General features: G+C 39.9%; 1 protein-coding gene across 3 annotated transcripts; it reads left to right on the forward strand.

Moving 5' to 3' along the window:
- The first annotated feature begins 1,463 nt into the window (after positions 1-1,463).
- On the forward strand, positions 1,464-20,804 carry LOC307026376 (5-hydroxytryptamine receptor 3B-like). 3 transcript variants are annotated; one of them, XM_079661720.1, is made up of 9 exons: positions 13,989-14,487; positions 15,298-15,342; positions 15,484-15,593; positions 18,072-18,241; positions 18,422-18,582; positions 18,945-19,155; positions 19,264-19,368; positions 19,519-19,601; positions 19,933-20,804. In XM_079661720.1, the coding sequence occupies exons 3-9, from the start codon at positions 15,538-15,540 to the stop codon at positions 20,170-20,172; spliced, it is 1,026 nt and encodes a 341-aa protein (XP_079517846.1). In that variant the 5' UTR covers positions 13,989-14,487; positions 15,298-15,342; positions 15,484-15,537; the 3' UTR covers positions 20,173-20,804. The 3 variants fall into 3 exon arrangements, with proteins under 3 accessions (XP_079517847.1, XP_079517848.1, XP_079517846.1); XM_079661721.1 differs by lacking the exons at positions 13,989-14,487; positions 15,298-15,342; positions 15,484-15,593 and adding an exon at positions 1,464-1,774; XM_079661722.1 differs by lacking the exons at positions 13,989-14,487; positions 15,298-15,342; positions 15,484-15,593 and adding an exon at positions 4,366-4,480.
- Positions 20,805-21,121: the final 317 nt, after the last annotated feature.

Raw genomic sequence — 21,121 nt, forward strand, 5'->3', positions numbered from 1 at the left:
TGGAATGAAAGGTATCCATGGCTTTTCATTAAAAACATTTTTTTAGATTTGGAAAGAGGCAAAAAGTATATTGATATCTCCCTGCTGCTCGCAGAAAAATCCACTGAAGTGCACCTTTCACAAGAATGGATTCACGGAAAAGTCAGCCGTGATCAACAGAATAACCTGCGGAAAAACATGTATAAGCACCAAGAAAAATGCCCACGAAAAAGCGATCGAGATTTCGGAGATGAGAAAAAAAGATGTCCTACCAAACAAGGTAGGCCTATTGGCATTCAATGTTGATCTAATGCAGGAAACATATACATCTTTCAGTCAACAGCGCACGCTCTGTTTGACATATTTAGTAGCAGGATGTCCACTGTCAAATAGGGCTCCAGGGACGCGGGAAGGGGGGGGGGGGTTGCTGAGGGGGCTGCTGCATCTGTTGGCGGAGAGTTGTAACTGCAACGCCAAAAAGTTCACTAAACAAATCAATACAAAAGTTTTATTTTGAGTTACTATTTTTGAGTTAGCATTTTCTTGTAAGCAGTCTATAAAAAGCTTCACCATATAAGAGAAAGTGATAATGTGGTGTGCTTCTTCTGTTGCTCTGCTATAGAAATAAGCTTGTCAGTGCAGACAAGATCAGGGATGGGAGTTTTGTGAAAGCAGGATTTAAGAACTGGTGAAAGGCAGGGGAAACATTTAGGGAGCATGAGAAGTCCCATCAACACACAGGCAGTCAACAAACTGGCAGCATTAAAACGAACACCGATGAATGCACTGCTCTCACAAGCTGTTGCTAAAGACCAAATTACTGCATTTAATATGACGTTATTATACAGGACCAAAGCCCAGAATGTTTTTTCTGTAGCCCCGGACAATTCTCCCTCAATAATATAATACATTAACCGTGCTTTACCTGAACCTCATCATGAGAGAATGGCAGAATTGTAATTTCCCGTGTTCAGTGAATGCAACAGAGGCAAGACACCAGATTAACCAGAGAGTTGAATGGAAATAAACATCTGTCTTATTGGCTGGCAGGTACTTATCCTGTGACAATGTTTAAACTGTCAGTCGGACTCAGAGTTTTTGAAGATGGACATAAGCAAATGTTTTCTTAAAAAAAGACAACAAATCTCAAGTGGTGGCTCACACAACAACCCCAGAGCCACCACTTGCGCCAGGTAAACAAGGTATGTAAATGTCAGTAAACTTCCAAGTTATGCGAACATGTAAGCAAAGCAAAAATTACAGCTAGGTTGAAGTTACTTTGAATCGCAGGGGTAAGCTAAACCGTTAGTAAGTAGCAATAGCTAACCAGAGACATTAAATAAACACTTTGTCATACAATCTAAATGTTATGTTTTTTAGCGTCACCTGGTGATTTCAAAGAAACCTCTCTGGGAAATGTTGACTTCCGGCCATTCACTTGAATGGGGTGACGTAGAAGATTTTTAATCTTCGCCGAACTGCATTGTGGGGAGCATGGCATGGCTTTGCAAGCATCACGAGCATCTATCGGCATCAAAAGTTGAACAATGTTTTTGAGGCTCGATGCTTGGCATCAGCCAATCAAATCCCGTTTATGCAAATCCCGCCAGTGCAAGCGCAGCCAATCAAACCGCGTGCAAGCTGGGAGAGCCAGACCGCAGTTCATTTCCTCATATTCCAAACGAGATATTACGGTAGCAAATCACCCGGTTCCTGACGACCAGAACTATTTACCGGGATACAAACCGGAGGAACCAGGCATGGAGGGAGGTGGCAGAGACAGTGGGTGAAGCTGGTAGGTTTTTCGCCTGTTTGGAGAGTTTATATCCAGTTTACTTCGTTTTAACATTGCTATTGGTTTGTATGTCGGGGGCGGGAGATTCATTTGATTGGTTGTTGGTCGCGTTGCTCGCAAAAAATCGCCAAGCTTCAGACACGCCCAGCTTCAAGATTTTTTGATGCCTGTAATGTAGACGGGCCTGTTTGACATGAAGCTAGAAGCTACCTTGCAATACACAGTTGATCCTGAGTCCTGTCAGTTAAAGTGTTTCATAGTTAGCTTAGCTAACGGCCCGTCTACACTACAGGCATCAAAAAATCTTGAAGCTGGGCGTATCTGAAGCTTGGCGATTTTTTGCGAGTAACGGCCCGTCTACACTACAGGCATCGAAAAATGCTTTCAACGCTTCGCCCATTCACTTGAATGGGGTGACGTAGAAGATTTTTAATCTTCGCCTAACTGCATTGTGGGGAGCATGGCATGGCTTTGCAAGCATCACGAGCATCTATCGGCATCAAAAGTTGAACAATGGCTCGATGCTTGGCATGAGCCAATCAAATCCCGTTTATGCAAATCCCGCCAGTGCAAGCGCTAGCCAATCAAACCGCGTGCAAGCTGGGAGAGCCAGACCCCAGTTCATTTCCTCATATTCCAAACGAGATATTACGGTAGCAAATCACCCGGTTCTTTACGACCGGAACTATTTACCGGGATACAAACCGGAGCAACCAGGCATGGAGGGAGGTGGCAGAGACAGTGGGTGAAACTGGTAGTTTTTTCGCCTGTTTGGAGAGTTTATATCCAGTTTACTTCGTTTTAACATTGCTATTGCTTTGTATGTCGGGGGCGGGAGATTCATGTGATTGGTTGTTGGTCGCGTTGCTCGCAAAAAATCGGCAAGCTTCAGACACGCCCAGCTTCAAGATTTTTTGATGCCTGTAGTGTAGACGAGCCGTAACGCGACCAACTACCAATCACATGAATCTCCCGCCCCCGACATACAAAGCAATAGCAATGTTAAAACGAAGTAAACTGGATATAAACTCTCCAACAGGCGAAAAACCTACCAGTTTCACCCACTGTCTCTGCCACCTCCCTCCATGCCTGGTTCCTCCGGTTTGTATCCCGGTAAATAGTTCTGGTCGTAAAGAACCGGGTGATTTGCTACCGTAATATCTCGTTTGGAATATGAGGAAATGAACTGCGGTCTGGCTCTCCCAGCTAGCACGCGGTTTGATTGGCTGCGCTTGCACTGGCGGGATTTGCATAAACGGGATTTCATTGGCTGATGCCAAGCATCGAGCCTCAAAAGTTGAACATTGTTCAACTTTTGATGCCGATAGATGCTCGTGATAATTGCAAAGCCATGCCATGCTCCCCACAATGCAGTTCGGCGAAGATTACAAATCGTCTACGTCACCCCATTCAAGTGAATGGGCGAAGCGTTGAAAGCATTTTTCGATGCCTGTAGTGTAGACGGGCAGTACACAGTTGATCCTGAGTCCTGTCAGTTAAAGTGTTTCATAGTTAGCTTAGCTAAGCATCAACCTAGCACTGAAATATATGGATGTTATGTGAGGGTTAGGGTTAAAATCCGCTGAAATGGTGGCATAGTTGCCACTGCTTTACATGTCAACAGCATGTTTGAACGTATTTGCAGCAGTAAATGTGGGTGTTTGGCCACTGACGTTGCCATAACAACACCTGAATTTAAATGTGCAACCTCTTTTGTGACAGTTTTTTGCCTGAAATTATAATTCTTCTGAATGATATTCCTATTGACAGCTAGTTTCGATGTGAACATTATGAGATGGACAGCCAGAGAGAATAAATGAAAAACAGTTATGAAATACTATATGACAAAACAAGAATAGAGTTTAAAAGGGGAGTGATTTGTCAAATATAAGAGAAATAAAATCTGCTTACAGTTCTGTTTCATATGGGTGTTGAGAGATGTATCCATAGATCTCTTAATTTTGCTCTCAAAGTGCACCAGATTGATGCTTTGACTTCAATATTTAAAACAAAATCTCCCCCTCCCACCGCACCCGCACGCCGCACCCCCAACTCTGACTGACTTCCCGCGTCCCTGGGCTCCTCCGAAAGCAAATGGGTAATTCGAACACTGCATGTGAGTATGCCACCATGTCTTCTGTGAGTTGGACTGCATTCTTATTATTAATGAATTAAAACACATATTTTAGCCATTATATTCAGCCTGAAGACGAGGTCTACAACAGGGTTCACAAGTAGCTAGGTGACAAGCTAATTTTAATATAGTTAAAATCGTAATCCTCATCAGACTATGGCCGATGCTTTCAGTCAGTGTGTTTAACATAAAACAGCATTTATATAACTACATCTAGGTATTCAACAACAACAGCTCCAACATGACTTTAGAGCCGCTGAAGTTCACCTATGTGTATTACTAGGGTCACTGCTGACATCTTTCTGCTTGCTTTGGGGACTCATTTGTGTATTTTCACTCAGATTGTTGTGTCTGATGATTCACTGCAATGTTTTTTCTCCGTGACTTTGCATTTCAGTGTTGTTGTTTGTGCTGCTGATGTTTGAGCCAGCTGGGTCGGGCTGTTGTTGTTGGAGATGTGGAGGTCAGACACAGTAAGCTGCAGGGGCAGAAGAACAGCTGGGCATACTGCGAAACTGCCTGCAGCTCAACAAAAGCCAGGCCCCGCTCTGATTGGCTGCCGACTGCACTTGGTATGTGTGGGTGCACATGGGATCGTGCCACGCTTCATGCATGGGTATTCTTTCTTCATTTGCTTATTGTTACGCACAGTTTTAACATAATTTGCATGTAACCTTTGCTGTGTTCCGCTCCTCGGCTACATTTATTCTCCAGGAGAAACACTTCTTTCATGGTTTAGCCGGCATATTAACAGACGAAGGAGATGAGACGAGAACTGCAGGGAAATGGGATAAAGGCAAACATTTAATAAAAGTGCAATTTGTATAGGGATAACAAAAAATACCTCTGTAGTATAGAAACTTGCTTTGGCTGAGGGAGATTGTTAGCGTTTGGCGATTGAGGATTGCGGATTCAGACGGCCTCTTGGTAATCTTACGAGTGCAGAAACATACTTCTCTGAATTGGACCGAGGATTGTACTAACGTTAGGGGAAGAATTGTGTGGAATGAAAAGTCATCTGTTTGTGCTCATCGATTAAACATTGTTCCCTGGAGGTCTTTCAATCTGCAGATTTAATTAACAAGTTTCTCAGTACTAACAGGCAGCAGGGGCCTGCAGCTGGGAGAGCGGGAGTGGATTATGTGCTGAGAAAGAGGAGAAATTGAAAGAAAGGGTAGCTCGAAACAAAAAGGCAATTGGCAGAGGGCCTTGGGCAACAGAAAAGACAGGACCCTGTGTACAAAGGTTTATTAGAATAAAGTGAGAAACATCACATTTAAGGCTGCTTCAAATATTATTAAAACACATCACTCGTACACTTTAAAGAATAGTCTGACATTTCAGTAATGCGGTTATTCATGCCGAGTGTTGGATGAGAGGACCAATATCTCTCTCATGTCTGTATGTTTAGGCTGCATGGAGCCATGGTTAGCTAAGCGCTACGAAACAGAAGGAAACATTTAGCCTGGCTCTGTCTATAGATGTCTAGATTCAGTGGATTTAACGACACATATCAAATGAGCTAAGAAAGGTAACTTTTGAACCGGCTAGCTATTTTTCCTTGTTTCCAGGCTATGTCCAAAGTAACACAATTTCTCACCAAACCTTTGCCCCATACATGACGTTTTAACTCTGTTTTTTCTACAGATGTGTTACTGGTTTTAATTACAGAAATCTGGTTAGCTAGTTAGCTTATCTTTGCATAGAGACTGGAAACAGAGAAACTAGCTTGCTCAAAGGGAGGACAATGCTTGCAAAGGAATAAGTACAGTTGTATTTATATACCGTTGTTAGCTTACTAATTATCAGCAAAAAACAATGACAAAAATATCAATTTATGTTAGAGAAGCTCTTTGGCCGATTGTGTTACCTTTGTAAGATTCCCAGTCTTAATGCTAAGCTCTGCTAACTAGCTGCTGGTTATAGCCTCTTAATAGCCTTTCAAATATGAGAGAGGCATCGATCCCCTCATCATACTTTCAACAAGAGAGCAAATGGGCATATTTGGCAAAATCCATTCCTTTGAGTACAATCTGTATTCTAACCATACATAGATGACAGGAACAGTGTGCAGTTACAGATGTTATTACGGCCCCGGCAGTAACAACCACCTGTGCATCATCAGCGAACAATCAATACATGACACAGACAAACAATCACCCGTGTGATTGCACAGCAGAGTGAGCCAGAGACGCAACAATCTAAGAAACGGAGACGCAAGAGAAGGCATTAAAGTAGACAAAAAATGAAACTTTTGCATTTAGTATTGCAATGGGACTCTGTGGGTTGGCGCTGGGGTCACATGTGCAGAGTATCTCACACGGCAGAGAGAGGACACAGGTAGCAGGTACAATTGAAAATAAGACCGGGTCGATAGCAGAGAGCTGCAGAAGGAAACGGAGTGTGTGTCTTTGTGCTGATTAAAGAAACCGGTTGCCGCCAGTCGCTTGTGAGGTTGCACATACAAAATACAGTCTCATGAGATGTGGTGAGCTCTCCATTTAGATTTAACGAGGTGAGAGGACGGTTTTTAGTTCCCAGCTCTTAACGTAATTAAACAATATTATTAATCTATTTTGACCCCTATAAGCAGAAAATGTAATGACCAAGCGGTTACGTGAGCATTTCCCTCTGTGGCCTCACATGCAAGCACACCCTCAGGCAAGTGAATGCACATTTTTCCCCACGTATTTAACCGCTCACACAGCAAGCTGCTCCGTGCCAAGGAGGTAGCGAGGTCTCACTGTAATTGCTGAAAAGTTAGACAGGATAAGGGGAGCCCAGGTCCTGAAGGTCCTGAGTGAGAAAGGTGTGACCGTGCATAGAATAAATTACCTGTACGCCAACTCCTGATGCATTATTGAAGACGTGCCTCTTTTTAAACGGCACAGCTGATCAGCAACTACAGGAAGAGCAATCTTCAATCTGGTTGAAGTCATCATTTCCCCAAGAATTAAACGGGAAGGGAAATACAGGAGCTATAAAGGAGATGTTCCGTAAAGAGGGGGCATTCTTTGTCTCCTGCTCCCCCACTTGCTCGTTAAATCCAAAAGGAGGTACCTGGCTTTCTGATAATAATCCCACGCCACATGCATTGTGATGGTAATTCTCATGGTAGCGCCGTTTGCCCTTTCATCTTCTCCGCAGGAAAGAATCTAAAGTAACATTGAAGCACTGACCCTTACGAGGTGGATTACATTGAAGATGCAAATGGTATGCTTTTGTGCGGTGGTTTTGTGTGCAGGCATTTGAATTGTGTGTGTGAGTGCATTGTAACTACTCTGGTCTTGAAAGAACATTACGCATCGAACTGATGTCCACAATCACGTTTATTTCCTTCTTTGTACAATTATGAAACACCGTGAAAAACGTGTTCGCCTATCACAGGGGTTCCCAAAGTGGGGGTCCCCGAGTGGGGGTCGCGAGATGATTACAAAATAAAAATGTAAAATTAAGAAAAAAAAACTTATAAATATATATATTTTTAAAATTATTATTAATAATAACGTTTGATTAGACATGTTTTTCTTTGACAATCCACTAGCGCAGTGTTTCTTTTTTTTTCTGAAATTAATTCACTAGCATCCCCCCCCCCCCCCCCCTTTACTCTCTCACAAACACAATGTAAACATCCGGGGCTAGAGGTCACATGACTTCCGGAAAGTTAACTCTTATCATTTTTAACAAAGTTCAAGCATACATTAAGCACTCTTCAAAAAAATACAGAACAATAAATAAGGGCACTTTGAGCGTCAGCTACACGCATGCTGTGTTTTCTCAGGTGATCCCCCCCCTTTAGAAGTCTTCAATCTGAATCTTGAGTTGTTTTTTCTCTGTTTTGTCTTTGATAGAGATTGTTAAGTGCATCTTTAAAAAGTGTCTTTGTAACTCACTGCTTTCCCCCTCTTTCTTTCTTAACTACCCTTGCATTGCTAACCATCCAGAACTAATTATATCTGATCGCTCTAAATACTTACCCCGAATCCTCAGCGCTACTTATGAATGTTAGTCACGAAACTCATGCAGAACATCTTCCTCTTGGGACCTTCAATCATTTTCTTGTTAACTCCTTTTCACAGGAGTAAGATAAATACAGCTGCATTAAGGAGTGAGGGGGTTAGGCCGTTTTAAAAAGAGCGTTCAGGCATCGCCCGTCATTTGCATGCTATCAGAAAGTGCTCAGACTGGGGCTGAAGATAAAAAACACAGTCTAGTCACGTTTGTTTTTAACCCTCAAATTATGGGGTGTGAACCGACCAATCAGTGAGCAGCAGGATTAAAGGCAGTGACTCTTGCAGTACGCCAAAGATTAAGTTTTGAATGATACATCCATGTATTGGCGATAGGACTCTCGAGCGTGGTCCAGTATTAACGTGTTTATTTAACAAAGAAATCCTTTCTTTTCTGATATCCTGGCACTATCACATATCCTGCAACATGTATAAGCTGAACAGATTTAAATAACAACCGAACGATGAAAACGTGACTTCAGCAACTGGTTTTGTGAGCTTTAAAATATATTTGTTATTATTTTGAGTTTTAATTATGTAGGGAAAACTTCCCTCTCCTCTCGACATAGGCAAGGTAAATCACAAGAATGCCAAATTAAATCCAGCTTTGATATAGAGATCACTTTTAAAAAAATCGTATTAAACACATATCTAACTAAAACAAACTCTTTATGTCTGAATGAACCCATCCCATGTTTGAAGCTTCACTGCGATGATACATATTTGTCACTTAACGTATGCTAATGTTTTTTTATGTGTGTGAATGTGTGACACGCTCCATAACCTGCTTTGATTCTCTGTAAGTTCTTGACACATTTTGAGGGCTTAAACTTCCCCCTTGGCTACATTATGCTACCATTAGAATTGGTGGCATTATTTATCACGTGACACACACACACACACACACACACACACACCCCCACACACACACACACACACACACACACACACAATGTTTAAGTGTTTCCCAATATGTCCAGATTTTGGGTGGTGCTGTGGCTCATCTCTTATACAGAGCCTCGTAATTTTTTTTTTCGATATTCAAATAATATTTCATTAAAATGTTCCATTTGTATAGAGTGGGTGCTTCTTTACTTAGCCAGTTTTGTAATATCAGTTTCTTATAGATTAATAATGCATACATTATTTGCCATCCAGTTGAGTATTTTATTTTCTGGGTACTTTGGAAAAGGCATGTTTTTGACAGCCAATTTTGGATATCATCCCAAGTTTTATAAATGTTATAACAATTCCAACAGGCATGTATGAGGGAGTCCCTCTCAGTAAAACATGTTAGACATTTATCGGAAGAGCTTCGATCAAATGTATGTATTTTATCCCTACTATAATACATTATTGTCATTAGTTTATATTGAATTAATCGTAGATTTTCGTTTGTAGCCATTTTATTTGTAAGTTGTAAGCATTCCTTCAATTTTTGCTTTGCGCCTTCTATGTCCAGTGCCCTGTACTACGAAGCCAGTTCAACATGTTTGAGTTACCCGCCTTACCTAACCCAAACGAACGCGATCTCGCTAAGCGGCCCTATGACGCTAGTTATCAACTCGGTAACTCAAACCAGTGTTTCTCTGTCCGGCTGAGTGCGTGTTCACATGAAAGGGGCGGGGCTAGCAACATTTGACCAATCACAAACAGGGAGAAGCGTACTGACAGCTAATAATATTAGACAAATATGAGTTAAACATCCATGACTTAAACAGATAAACCAGGATCAAAGCCACATCGCTGCACCTGCAAGGTGAATACAGCTGGTAAAAGAAAAAGTGTTTGAATACGTACATTAACAGGTTTATGATATCACTGCCCCGTCTAAGACACGAGTGGATCTGACTTTAATTACATTTTACTCGAGTGTTTCGCCAACTTAATGTGTTGCTTAAAATAACACTTCTGCACACAGTATGTGACACTGTGAGTGTTGCAGGGCCAGATACGGCTCAGCTGACTCAGATAAGGAAATATATGATACATTATGATGTGATATGCCGCGGACTGTACTTAATGTTACTCTGATCCGGTTACTTATGTTGTGGCAGATATTTAAGTAAGCTTTCTTAACGCTAATGTTATAATAGTCAGATTGCTCTGAAGATGGGAGGTGATATTCTATTAATGTTCACGTTCACACAGTCGGTGATTTTTGCCGGCTGTCTTTCCTGCAACGGCAGCTTTTCTGTATTTCCTTTCTCCTGTAATATGACTTGATCGCTTTAAACTCCGCACACGGAGCTCTGATTGGTCAGCAGGCAGTTCTTTCACTGAGTTGAGCTCTTATCCTGGAAACTAACCTGCTCCGGGGCAGGTTAGCCGTACAGCATAAGTTACCATGGAGATCTAGCCCGCTAAGAAGAGAACCAGCTTCATAGGACCGGAAACCCAGAGTTTTCCCTGAAGTTAGCCCGCTAAGCAAAAATCCTGCTTCGTAGTACAGGGCACAGGTCTTTATTCTACTTATTGTAAATATTTTTGAAGTAATTCCTCATTGTCCTCAGCATTGATACAGATATGATATACCGCACAGATACATTTTCTCTTTTTAATGTTCGGCAAATTCCCCGTGAACCAATTTTTTTACTGAGAATATTTAAAAGCATCGGTGTCTAAGTATTGAGCTTTCCTTTACAATATTTTTAATTGAACAATTCTGCAATTTATCCACGTCGGCCAGTGTAATGGGGAATTTTGAATAGTTACTGATGGGTTATTCCAAAGTTGTATACGTTTAGGGAATTCTATTTCGTGACCTTGTATTTATTTATTTTTTTCCACACAGACAATGTACTATTAATTACAACATGTACCGTTTTAATTTTTTTCTTATTAAAAAAATATTTTTGTCGAATCTTCTGAGCTAGAGGTTCAATTGCTAATGCAAAGAGGGAAGGAGATAAGGGACACCCTTGAGCTGTTCCTCTACTAAGTGAAAAGGGTTGTGAGAGGATTCCAGACTTGTGCCTGTGGAGATTTGTAAATTGTTTTAATCAGGGCGTTTCCTGGACCTGGAAACATTAGGGGCTTAGCCCACACTTGCGGTTTTAACAATATTAAAAGCATCAATCTGGTGCACTTTGAGAGCAACATTAATAGATCTATGGCAACATCTCTCAACACCCATACGAAACAGAACTGGAAACAGATTTACTTTTTTTTAATGGATATTTTACAAGTCACTCCTTTTATACTGCATTCTTGTTTTACTGTCATATAGAGTTTCATACCTGTTTTTCATTTATTCTCTTGTTTTTATTCTCTTAACTATGATGATTGTATGCCTCTATCAGAAATGCCTCGGAAATAATCTTTTACATAATTCGTGACCAAACCGTTTGAGACCCATTGAGATAACTTAGACTGAAGTTAACTATCTAAACACTCAGAGACCTTTAGCTCACCTGAGCCTCTCAGTCTGACAGGAGAGGACTCTCCTCCAGCTTGTTGTGGAAACAGCTCCTTATGTCCGTTAGTGCAGCTAGCTAACCAGATGCTAACAACACAGTCCCTGCTAGCACCGGTGCGCTCTCTCTCTCTCTGGTGTCTTGCCTCTGTTGCATTCACTGAACACGGGAAATTACAATCCTGCCGTCCTCTCTTGTGTCATGATGAGGTTCGGGTAAAGCACGGTTAATGTATTATATTATTGAGGGAGAATTGACCGGGGCTACAGAAAAAATCCTTCGGGGCACTGGTTTTAACCATATTGTTAGAGCCAGTATTTTGATTTTATAAGAAATATATATATATTTTTAAATGTGTTGCAATGTCTTTTTGACAGGTTTCAGACATTATTTATAACAAATTAGTTTAAATATGGAACCAGTTGGTGATATGTAATGCCGCTCCGTTTGTCTTTGGATCATGTGGTTTGGTATTAAACATTACACCTCTTTAGATTATATGAAAGGATGTATTCACTTTGTATCAATAGGATTGGATCATCCATCATTGAATCAATATATACCTTCAGATATATTGTGATGACCATAATAAACAAATAGTATTGTCAAACTATTCAAGTCCAACTCGCACCTGAATCAAAAGCATTGAATGTAAAGTCTACAAAGAATAAAGATTATGTGTTGAATGTGTGAAATGTAAAGTGTAGTTTCTTGCATCCAAAAGCAGCTCTGACAATGAACTACTTTACTTTGGAAAACAAACAGACGAAACAAGAATTAAAAAGCTGATTTTATGACATCCAAATGGATTCAACCACAGAGGGCTGAGTGTTGAAATGGTTGGCTGTTCCTGGAAGCCTTGCTGCATTAGCGAGTTTCTATCATTAGACTAATCAGTAAAAAAAAGACAATTTGGTAATTCAATTGCCCGTCCCTCTTTCTGTAGAGATATTATCTCAACAGAAACCTCTCCAGAAAACACAGAGAGGACAGGGATGCTCATTTACTCTGCTGACCTCTCCCAGTCAGGATGTTTGCAGGTTTCCTCTTTCTGCTCCTCCTCACAGGTAAGCCAGAACAATTCTACATGTTGCATGCAGGTGGGACGTTTCTGTTGCACTCCAATATAATTGAGGGGAATGAAGGTTTGTTTTTGATACAGCGAAACAAAGGATGATACTACAAGCAACATCTATTTACAAAAAACACACATATCCAATTCTTTCATAATTTTCCAGCGTAGTATGTGGAATATATTCAGAGTAGCAGGTATGTCCCTGGGAAGAGACGTGGCTTTTGTTAGAAATGACTAATTGTGTGCATGAACATAACATGAAATGGAGAGCTCTATTATCTTTGCTGTCAGGTAGAAGTTCCTGACAGTTACACATCACTTGAACCTGCTTCAATTGAATCACTTTGTAAGCTGTATACTTTTTTCTGTCAGGTGGAAGTACCAACAATGACTCAAAGGACGACAATAACAACGGTGTGTAAAGAATTACGTAATTATGTGTCGTTCTATTTTTATTATACGTATAGAAGTCTTGAAAAGTAATACACTTGTCTGTTTACTGCATTGTATAATTCAAAGCAGTCTTTTGTGGAATTAAACTGATAGATATGTTAATGGTGTGAACAGCAAACAGAACACTAAACTTGGTGTGTTGAGAACGCATGATGTCTGACGTAACCATTATTTCACATTGCAGTGAGCTCCACAATCCCATCCACCTTCTTTGATGGGTAACACATTTAGGAGATCTCAAAATCATTTAAACCAAAAAACAGTCTGCAGATGCAATTAGAAAATGTTTTGTGGGAAAGCGGTTTGTGTGTGTGCATTGAAATACTATTGCATTTAGAGCTGTATACTCTTTTCTGTCAGGTGGAAGTTCCTGGAATACCACAGAGCTACCAGAGCTTCAGGAAGAACTTGAACCAAATGAAAGCTTTGAAGGAAGTATGTCAACACTCACAAAGTGTCAAGTGATTAAAGCATTAGTCTTATTTATATATTAGATATATATAGTGATAAATTGTGTAGAGTAAATTAGATTTATTCATATGTTTGAAATCTCACATTTTAGGTTTGTTAAACGATGAGAATGAGAATATTTTATAATTGTGTTTTTAGCTTTTGCTAACAGATGCACACTTTAACCTGCTTCAGTTGAATGACTTTAAGAGCTGTATACTTTTTCCTGTCAGATGGAGAAACATTCAATAGCTTTGAACAACAACGGCTTCCTGGCCGTCCCTCCATGAAGAAAGGACCATGTGATAAGGACCGTAACAGTAAGTACACAGTAATTATGTGTTATTCTATTTCTACTTGATGAATACACTTGTCTGTTGTCAGCACAGGATAAGTTCAACGCAGTTTTTGTCACAAGGTAATAAAACTGATAGATATGTTTCTGGTGTGAACAGCAAACACAACAATTATATAAAGAAACTAAACTTGGTTTGTTGAATGCATGAGGTCTGACGTTGCAGCATTTTGACAATGTGGAGCAGATGGTCCTCAAATGGAGAGCCCAATTTAAATGTAAAAAAGATAATTGGGAAACTGCTCACATTTAAAAGTTATTAGTGGACTGATGACACACATCCCTGCTGTCCTGCCGACACCCATCTAATGATGACCTTCAGTGACCACAACCGCTGGATATTACAAGAGATATGTCAATAAGACAAGACTTATTTCTAAGTGGCACATGTTTTAGCCAACAAGAAGGATGATTAATGTGGATAAGACAACATCGTGATCCCAGATATTTGAAGGGGCTGGTGAAGCCGTAAGTAGAGTACTGACCCACCTGTGGAGTCTAAACCCTGGTGATGATGAGATGAGGAAGATGCTGAAGCTCTGTGTGTGATGAGGAGTGGTCTTCTGATGAGCTCAATGTGGGCATGAGGTATGTTGACTAAACATAAATAGGGTGTGGTAAATATGCTAAATTGACTCTCTGATAGAGATATTGTTTTGATGTCCTCCCAATAGAAAGTAATTTCCTCTATCAAGATGTCTTAAAATGCCTGGAACTGACCGAAAACAAGGAGCTGTACCCAACGGTCCGACCTACCAAACACTTCAACAAAACAACAAAGGTCGATGTCAGACTGTCAATTCTGGCAATTCTAGATGTGGTAAGTGCAACTTTGATTTTTTTGCTTTTGAGGATAATCCTTATTTTTTGCTGTGGAAAGCAGCCCAAAACAATAAAAATAAAGATAAAACATTTGAACCGTACAAACACACGGTAATACACATGAAAGCCAAAAAGCTTTACAATAAACAATAAAGTCAAATCAAAATATAGGATAAGTTAGTTTAATAAGAACAAAAGACTCAAAAAATATCTCAGCATACATTTCAATATAGCATGCAATTCTTCCTAACTGATAATAATAACTTAAATGTATGTAGCGCCTTTCAGGGGACCAAAGGTCGCTTTACAGAAAAAACAGAAGTAAAACAAACAAACAAAACAGTCAGACAAACAGTCAGACAGACAAAACAACAAATAAATGCCTTGGCAAACAGGTGGGACTTGAGGACCCTTTTAAAGGCGTCAAGAGGCGGGCTGTTGGGGATCACTGCAGGGAGAGTGTCATAGTACGATTTGTACCAGATCAGTACTTGTACATAGTGCTTCTAGGAAACAGCCATATAGTAGCACTATTGAAGGAAGCATATACAATTCAGAATAGTGCGACAAAGTGGGAAAAAATTATGTCACCCCAAAAAGAATACCTTTAATCAATTTCTCCCCCAATGCTACCTTGAATTTTTGAAGAAACATCGTTGGGGCTTTGCAAAGGAGCTTTCACTTCTTTTCCACTTACTGAAGGCAGTCAGCATGTTAACTTCAGTGCAATGTTTTATGACAGTTTCGTCTATGTTAGGTCAGCTACCTTAATGTGGTCAACATTTTCAAAGCATTTCTTCGGTTACAGAGAGAGATTGACCAGACTTTCGTTTCTTTCGTTGGGATTTATTTGGTGAGTTTGTTTTGAGAACCAATTTGTGATTTTCCTATCCTGTTTATTCTACTGTAGGTTGAAATCAGTTGCTGTAGATTTGATCTTAAAGGCCTTTATTGATCTTTGTTTTCTTCCCTTCTTCCTTTTTTTCCTGTGTAGAAATGGGAAGATCCGCATATTTTTTGGAAACCAGATAACTTTGATGGCCTTGATATGATGACAGTTTCTGCTAATTTGTTGTGGAAGCCAGATTTAATGATTAAAGAGATGTAAGTTGGAATTCTTAAAATGTTTGGTAATAACTTTTTTTAAATGTTTTTGATAACATTGTTATTGTGCTTTATCGTTCCGATTTATCAGAAGTCTTTTCTTTTTAAATGCGACCAGCAGCTAGTACAAGTCACTGTCGGTGTCACATGCAATGGAGGGGACCCAGAATCAGACTCGGAATCAGCTGGTGAAAGTAACATTTGTTTATTAGAAAAGGGGAGCTGGGAGTGGAGGTTGGTTATGGCGGCAGTGGGAAACAGTTGTTCCAGGGTGGGTAGAGAGGCCTGGCTGGTCTTGGGAGTATGGAAGGCCTTGGATTCCTCCTGGGAGGGACACAAAAATGAGTGTGAGGCAAAAGCAGGCAAAGTTGTCAAAGAATGTGCTGGTAAAAAGCTAGAGCGGCACGCAACAAACCGTTCACGGCAACAATCCGGCAGGGAATGAGTGCAGGCTGCAGGCTTTCATAGTGTGGCTGATGAGCAGGTTGCAGGTGTGGTTGATTGGAGATTGCTCCCAGTCGTGTAGAGCAGACCAGCAGGCAGGGGGGGGGGGGGAGAGAAAGAGACACAAAGTAGAAACAAACACATACAAACACTAACAGGGATTTCACGGATGGGCAGTGACAGTCGGTCCGTTCTTCTATACGTCTGTTGGTCTCAAATCTAAAGGGTGCAATAACGATTTGTATCCACTGTTTATACGCAGCCCTCACAAACCACACACGACCAGATAGCTTATCCAACAGTTAGAACCTACAGACGAGACACAACCTTTATAGTCAGAAAAAAGTGTGATTATTTTCTGATATTTTACACAAATGATATTATGAATACTGTGGGCCTACATAGTGAATATTGGCATGCAAATTCATATCACATTAAAGGAACATTTTATAAAACACTTTCTGTCATCTCAGGCCTTAATAAGATTCTCAAAACATCCTCTGAATGTTGCAGTTAAAACGTTACGTTATGTTAGTTGAAATAATAAACATCCTAAAAAGGTTATTTGAACATCAGATTAAAACGTTTCTTTAAAACATTATTAGAACCTGTAGGTAATGTTAGCCAAAGTTGTGAGAACGTTCCCCGCTAGCTGGGAAGGTTTAAACATATTGTACCATTATATTTGTATGTATTGTGTGGAAAACAGCCGTGGTTAGAATGCAATAAATAATGAAGCAGATACCCCTTAACTGACTTGAGCCAGGTTAATCATATTTAAGATATAGAGATGTGTGATATTGTTATACTGTGTGGATAGTATTTCTATATTTAAAGTAATGAGGGAACATTTTAGGAAAATACAGACTCAAACAATAGTATCATAATTTAAATAAATGTTTCATTCTGTTAAGCCCCGAGCCTGTTTTTCAGGTCTCAGGCTCGAAAATGACATTCCCAGAACAAATGACCATATCTTCCCTTCTAAAAGAGGTCAATTAATAATCTTTTTTCTCAAAGCAAGGTTACACCTGTGAGTTGGATGTAGAAGTGTCAGAATCAATATAGATATTTTTATTTTAAAGTAAATTCAGATTGAACACAGTAAAAAAATGTCAATTATTGTGTCCGTCCAAAGAAAAAAATTACTTACAGTGAAAACCACCCTTGAATGATGGGTTAGCAGACTAAAAGCTTCAGGAATCCAAACTACAACATACAATAAGCACCCTGTATCAAGATTGATGCAAAACAAGTAAAATTTGACCTTTTTAGACAGATTTAGAAAAGAAAACACTTCTGAGGTCATTTGGGTGGATCTCTGGCCCCGCTTGCTCGATTACTCCTTATTTGGTAATGTGTGTGTGTGAGACTGACGCATAGCCAAAACCGGAAGCTGCGATAACTCTGGTGGCTATACCATTAGCAGCTAATTTTTACTCTCCGATTTTTACATAAAAATGTAATTATGGATTATAAATAATTTTTTCAAATCCACAGAAACATTATCAACCTATGGATTAACCGATTCAGCCGCCTTTTTTCTCGTTTTAATGCCATTGAACAAGTCTTTTGATCAGATTGACAGCTACGGTGAGACGATCTCCCGTAAAAGCTCCGTAAAGGTATGTGTTGTGATGTCTGTGTTTGCTTCCCCCGTCGCAAGTTCGGATCACTCAGTGATGATACTATACCTAAATAATCTGTGGAACCTCAGCTTTAATCGGATATCTTGTATGTGCAGCTACGATAAGTAATAAGGGTACTTTTATCTTGAGTTCTGTGCCAAAGTGCGTTAGCATTGTTCGCTCAGGGGTCATTTAGATGCTTCTTATGAGACTTGTGTTTTGTTTTGGTAAAAATGGTTTGTATCGTCAGTTAGCTGAGATTCTTCCCGTTAATCTGGTATGACACATTAATAGGTTCTTAAATATTAAGATCCCCTGAGACACAGGGGCTTCACAGTGTGAAAATCAGTTTGAAGCATAAAGTGTTTGCTATAATTTGTACAAATGTATGTTTGTTGTCATATAGGATCGAGAAGGACAAGGCTGTTCCAAATCCCTTTATCACCATTTGCTCGAACGGTTTCGTTGAATATGTGAGGGACTTTATGGTGGTCAGCACGTGCAAGATGCAAATCTACAATTTTCCTTTTGATATTCAGACCTGCAACTTGTCTCTCAAGTCTGTAGTTTACCGAGGTGAGCTTTCAGAAGTTTCTAGACATTTATCTCATGTATGTATGTTGTGGGTTTGATTGCACGTTTTTGGTAATTATCTCTTTAAAGGCTAATTGTCACACGAGCACACACCAGCACATGCATTTATCCTGTGTTGACCTGATAAGACATCTCAAACTTGTATCTTCACTTTCATCTTAGAGGAGGAGTTGACGTTTCAAGTCTTAAAAGACAGTAAACTGATAACTGGATGGACTCGCGAAATGATGAGTACGGAGTCTGAGTGGCAGCTCATCGACATGACAGCCCAGAACCTATCTGTCCCACATTTTTATCAAAACCAAAGCGTTATCATTTATACTGTAAGTGTGTTGTACATTTTACTTTTATTTATTTCTGCAAACATTTGCATGGAAATGTCTGCAGCTCCACTTGCTGGTTTTATTTAGCTTGCATTCTAAACAGCAGAATAAATAAAGCAAACCCATTGACATTGTTGTTCATTGGATACATTGTAATCACACATTTTTGATGATGGCCACTTAATCATCCTTAACCACTGTGACAAAAATATAAATAAAGTATATAAACAGGAAACTTCATATTTCAGTGGAGCAATATCTTTCATATTGCATGCAAAATAACTTAAACCCATAATCAATAATGTTTTTGATCATTGCAGCATTAGTGAACAGATTCACTGTTTTTCCATCTTGGAACACAGATCAGGATGAAGAGGTGTTCTGCCCTCTACATCGTCAACTTCTTAGTGCCCATCATGTTCTTCTTCTGTCTGGACTTGGCCTCCTTCCTGATGTCAGACAGCGGGGGCGAGAAGGTCAGCTTCAAGGTCACTGTGCTGCTCGCTGTCACTGTGATGCAGCTTATTCTCAACGACATTCTGCCTTCCTCTTCAAACAGGATACCGCTTATAGGTAAAGCAGCTCAGTCATTATTTCATTGGACTTTCATTTAAGTCAAGCGGGAACAACAATGGCTTATCTATCGTGCACTTTAATGATGATTTTGCATTTTCTCTTCAGCGGTGTACTGCATTGGGATTTTTGTTTTGATAATGATCAGCCTTCTGGAGACAATTTTGGTGATGTATCTGATTGAGAAAGACCAACAGGGCAACAATGATGGAGGTGAGACTGAACACATTCTTTAAACCTGTGGATTTGAACTATTGTTATATTGTATTTACTCATATGTTTGGAATACACATAGAAACATCTACAATTAATAATACATTATTTCGAACATGCTGCTGTCCTGTGTCAACAATTTCCTTTCAGATGTGAAGAAATGGACTCGCTGTGCTTGTGTGTGTAATGTGTGTGATGAACCGCCATCTGAACTGCTGTCTGTGGCCAAAGAGGTGAGAGTTGGGTTTCTCTGTAAAGGGAAGGTTTGCCTACATTTTAAAAACAAAGCAAACAAAAATTAGGGAAGTATAAAAGCAGTTCGCAGTAACATTTCATAAGATTCAGAGATTTTGTTCTGGAAAGAGATACAGTTGATTTATTTGAGATGAAACCTTTTAATTCTTTAAGCACTATGGACGTTGTAAATGAATATGTTTGTCTGATGAACTAACACTTTATTCTCACCACAATGGACACAAATAGGAATAGTAAATGTGAAACGGTTTTCAATTTGATATGATCTATAGACTTGTTAATGATCACTCCACTAAAAAACTTCTGCAGGAAAAAAGAAGCCAACTGATGGAGGAGTCCAATTCCTTGGAGAAGCTCCCAGATGAGCTGAGTGGGGCGGTGAAAACACTCTCTCTGCTCCTCAGCAGGAAGGAAGAAAGAAAGCCTGACTACTGGACCAGACTGGCTAGAAAATTGGACAACATTTTCTTTGTTGTCTATGTCACAGTCTCCACCCTGTTTTTGGTTGTCATCTTTTCAATATGGATCAATGCAAACCACTCGGGGTAAATGAGTGGCGGTCCATTTTAAGAACTTGTTTTCCTTAACCCCCATAAACGTCTCCTTTAACTTAACCAATTTGTATCTCAGCAAGTTTGTCGCTATAGAGAAAATTAGCAAGTAGATTAGGTACGTCACTTATTCAAAAGCCATCCAATGTTATGCCAACCTGATATATTCCCAGGTAAACCGTCTTCAACATCGCAATTATAATAAACTGCAAGCCCAACTCAGGGCTCAGCGCCACCATGTTGATGAACACTGAGTCAGCATAGAGTTTTATTTGTCTTAACCAAAGTTTAAGAACTCATGATTGTTTTATATAGGCCATAGAGTTCACAATGACTTGTCCCGGTATGTGTGGACCCTTAGGGAGAAATCATTAAACATCATTCATTTCTAAACAATTACAGCAAGTCCTGCTTCAAACATAATGGGTGCATTATAAATGTTAAAGCTGCCCTATTATACTGCTTTTCATCAATATATTATATTTCTCAGATATATAAAAAGCATGTCTCTGATTGGCTGAAACACCAAACAGATCATTGCAGCATTACCCATAATCCCCTCTGTTTCAGCCCTGTTTCCAAAGAGCTGATTCTCTGTCTGTTACTTTAGATGAAAATAAGGAGCCCCTCCCCACACCCCTCTGAGAGACATTTGGTTACAAGGAACTCAATGGTTGCTGATTGGCTAATGGTTACACAAGCCAAAACATCGTTATGACATCATAAAGTGTCCAAAATCTGATCAGCTCATTTTCAGACAGGTTTTTATAGAAATGGATCAGGAAAAAAAGAGAGAGAATCTTTGTTCCTGAAACTTTCAGAGTCTCTTTCCACAGAGGGGACACATGTTGATGTAGAATAGACATGAAGAGGAGGGGACACGTGTTGATGTAGAAGAGACATGAAGAAGAGGGGACACATGTTGATGTAGAAGAGACATGAAGAAG

The sequence above is a fragment of the Notothenia rossii genome (genome assembly GCF_949606895.1).
Source record: "Notothenia rossii genome assembly, chromosome: 12".
NCBI lineage: Eukaryota > Metazoa > Chordata > Actinopteri > Perciformes > Nototheniidae > Notothenia > Notothenia rossii.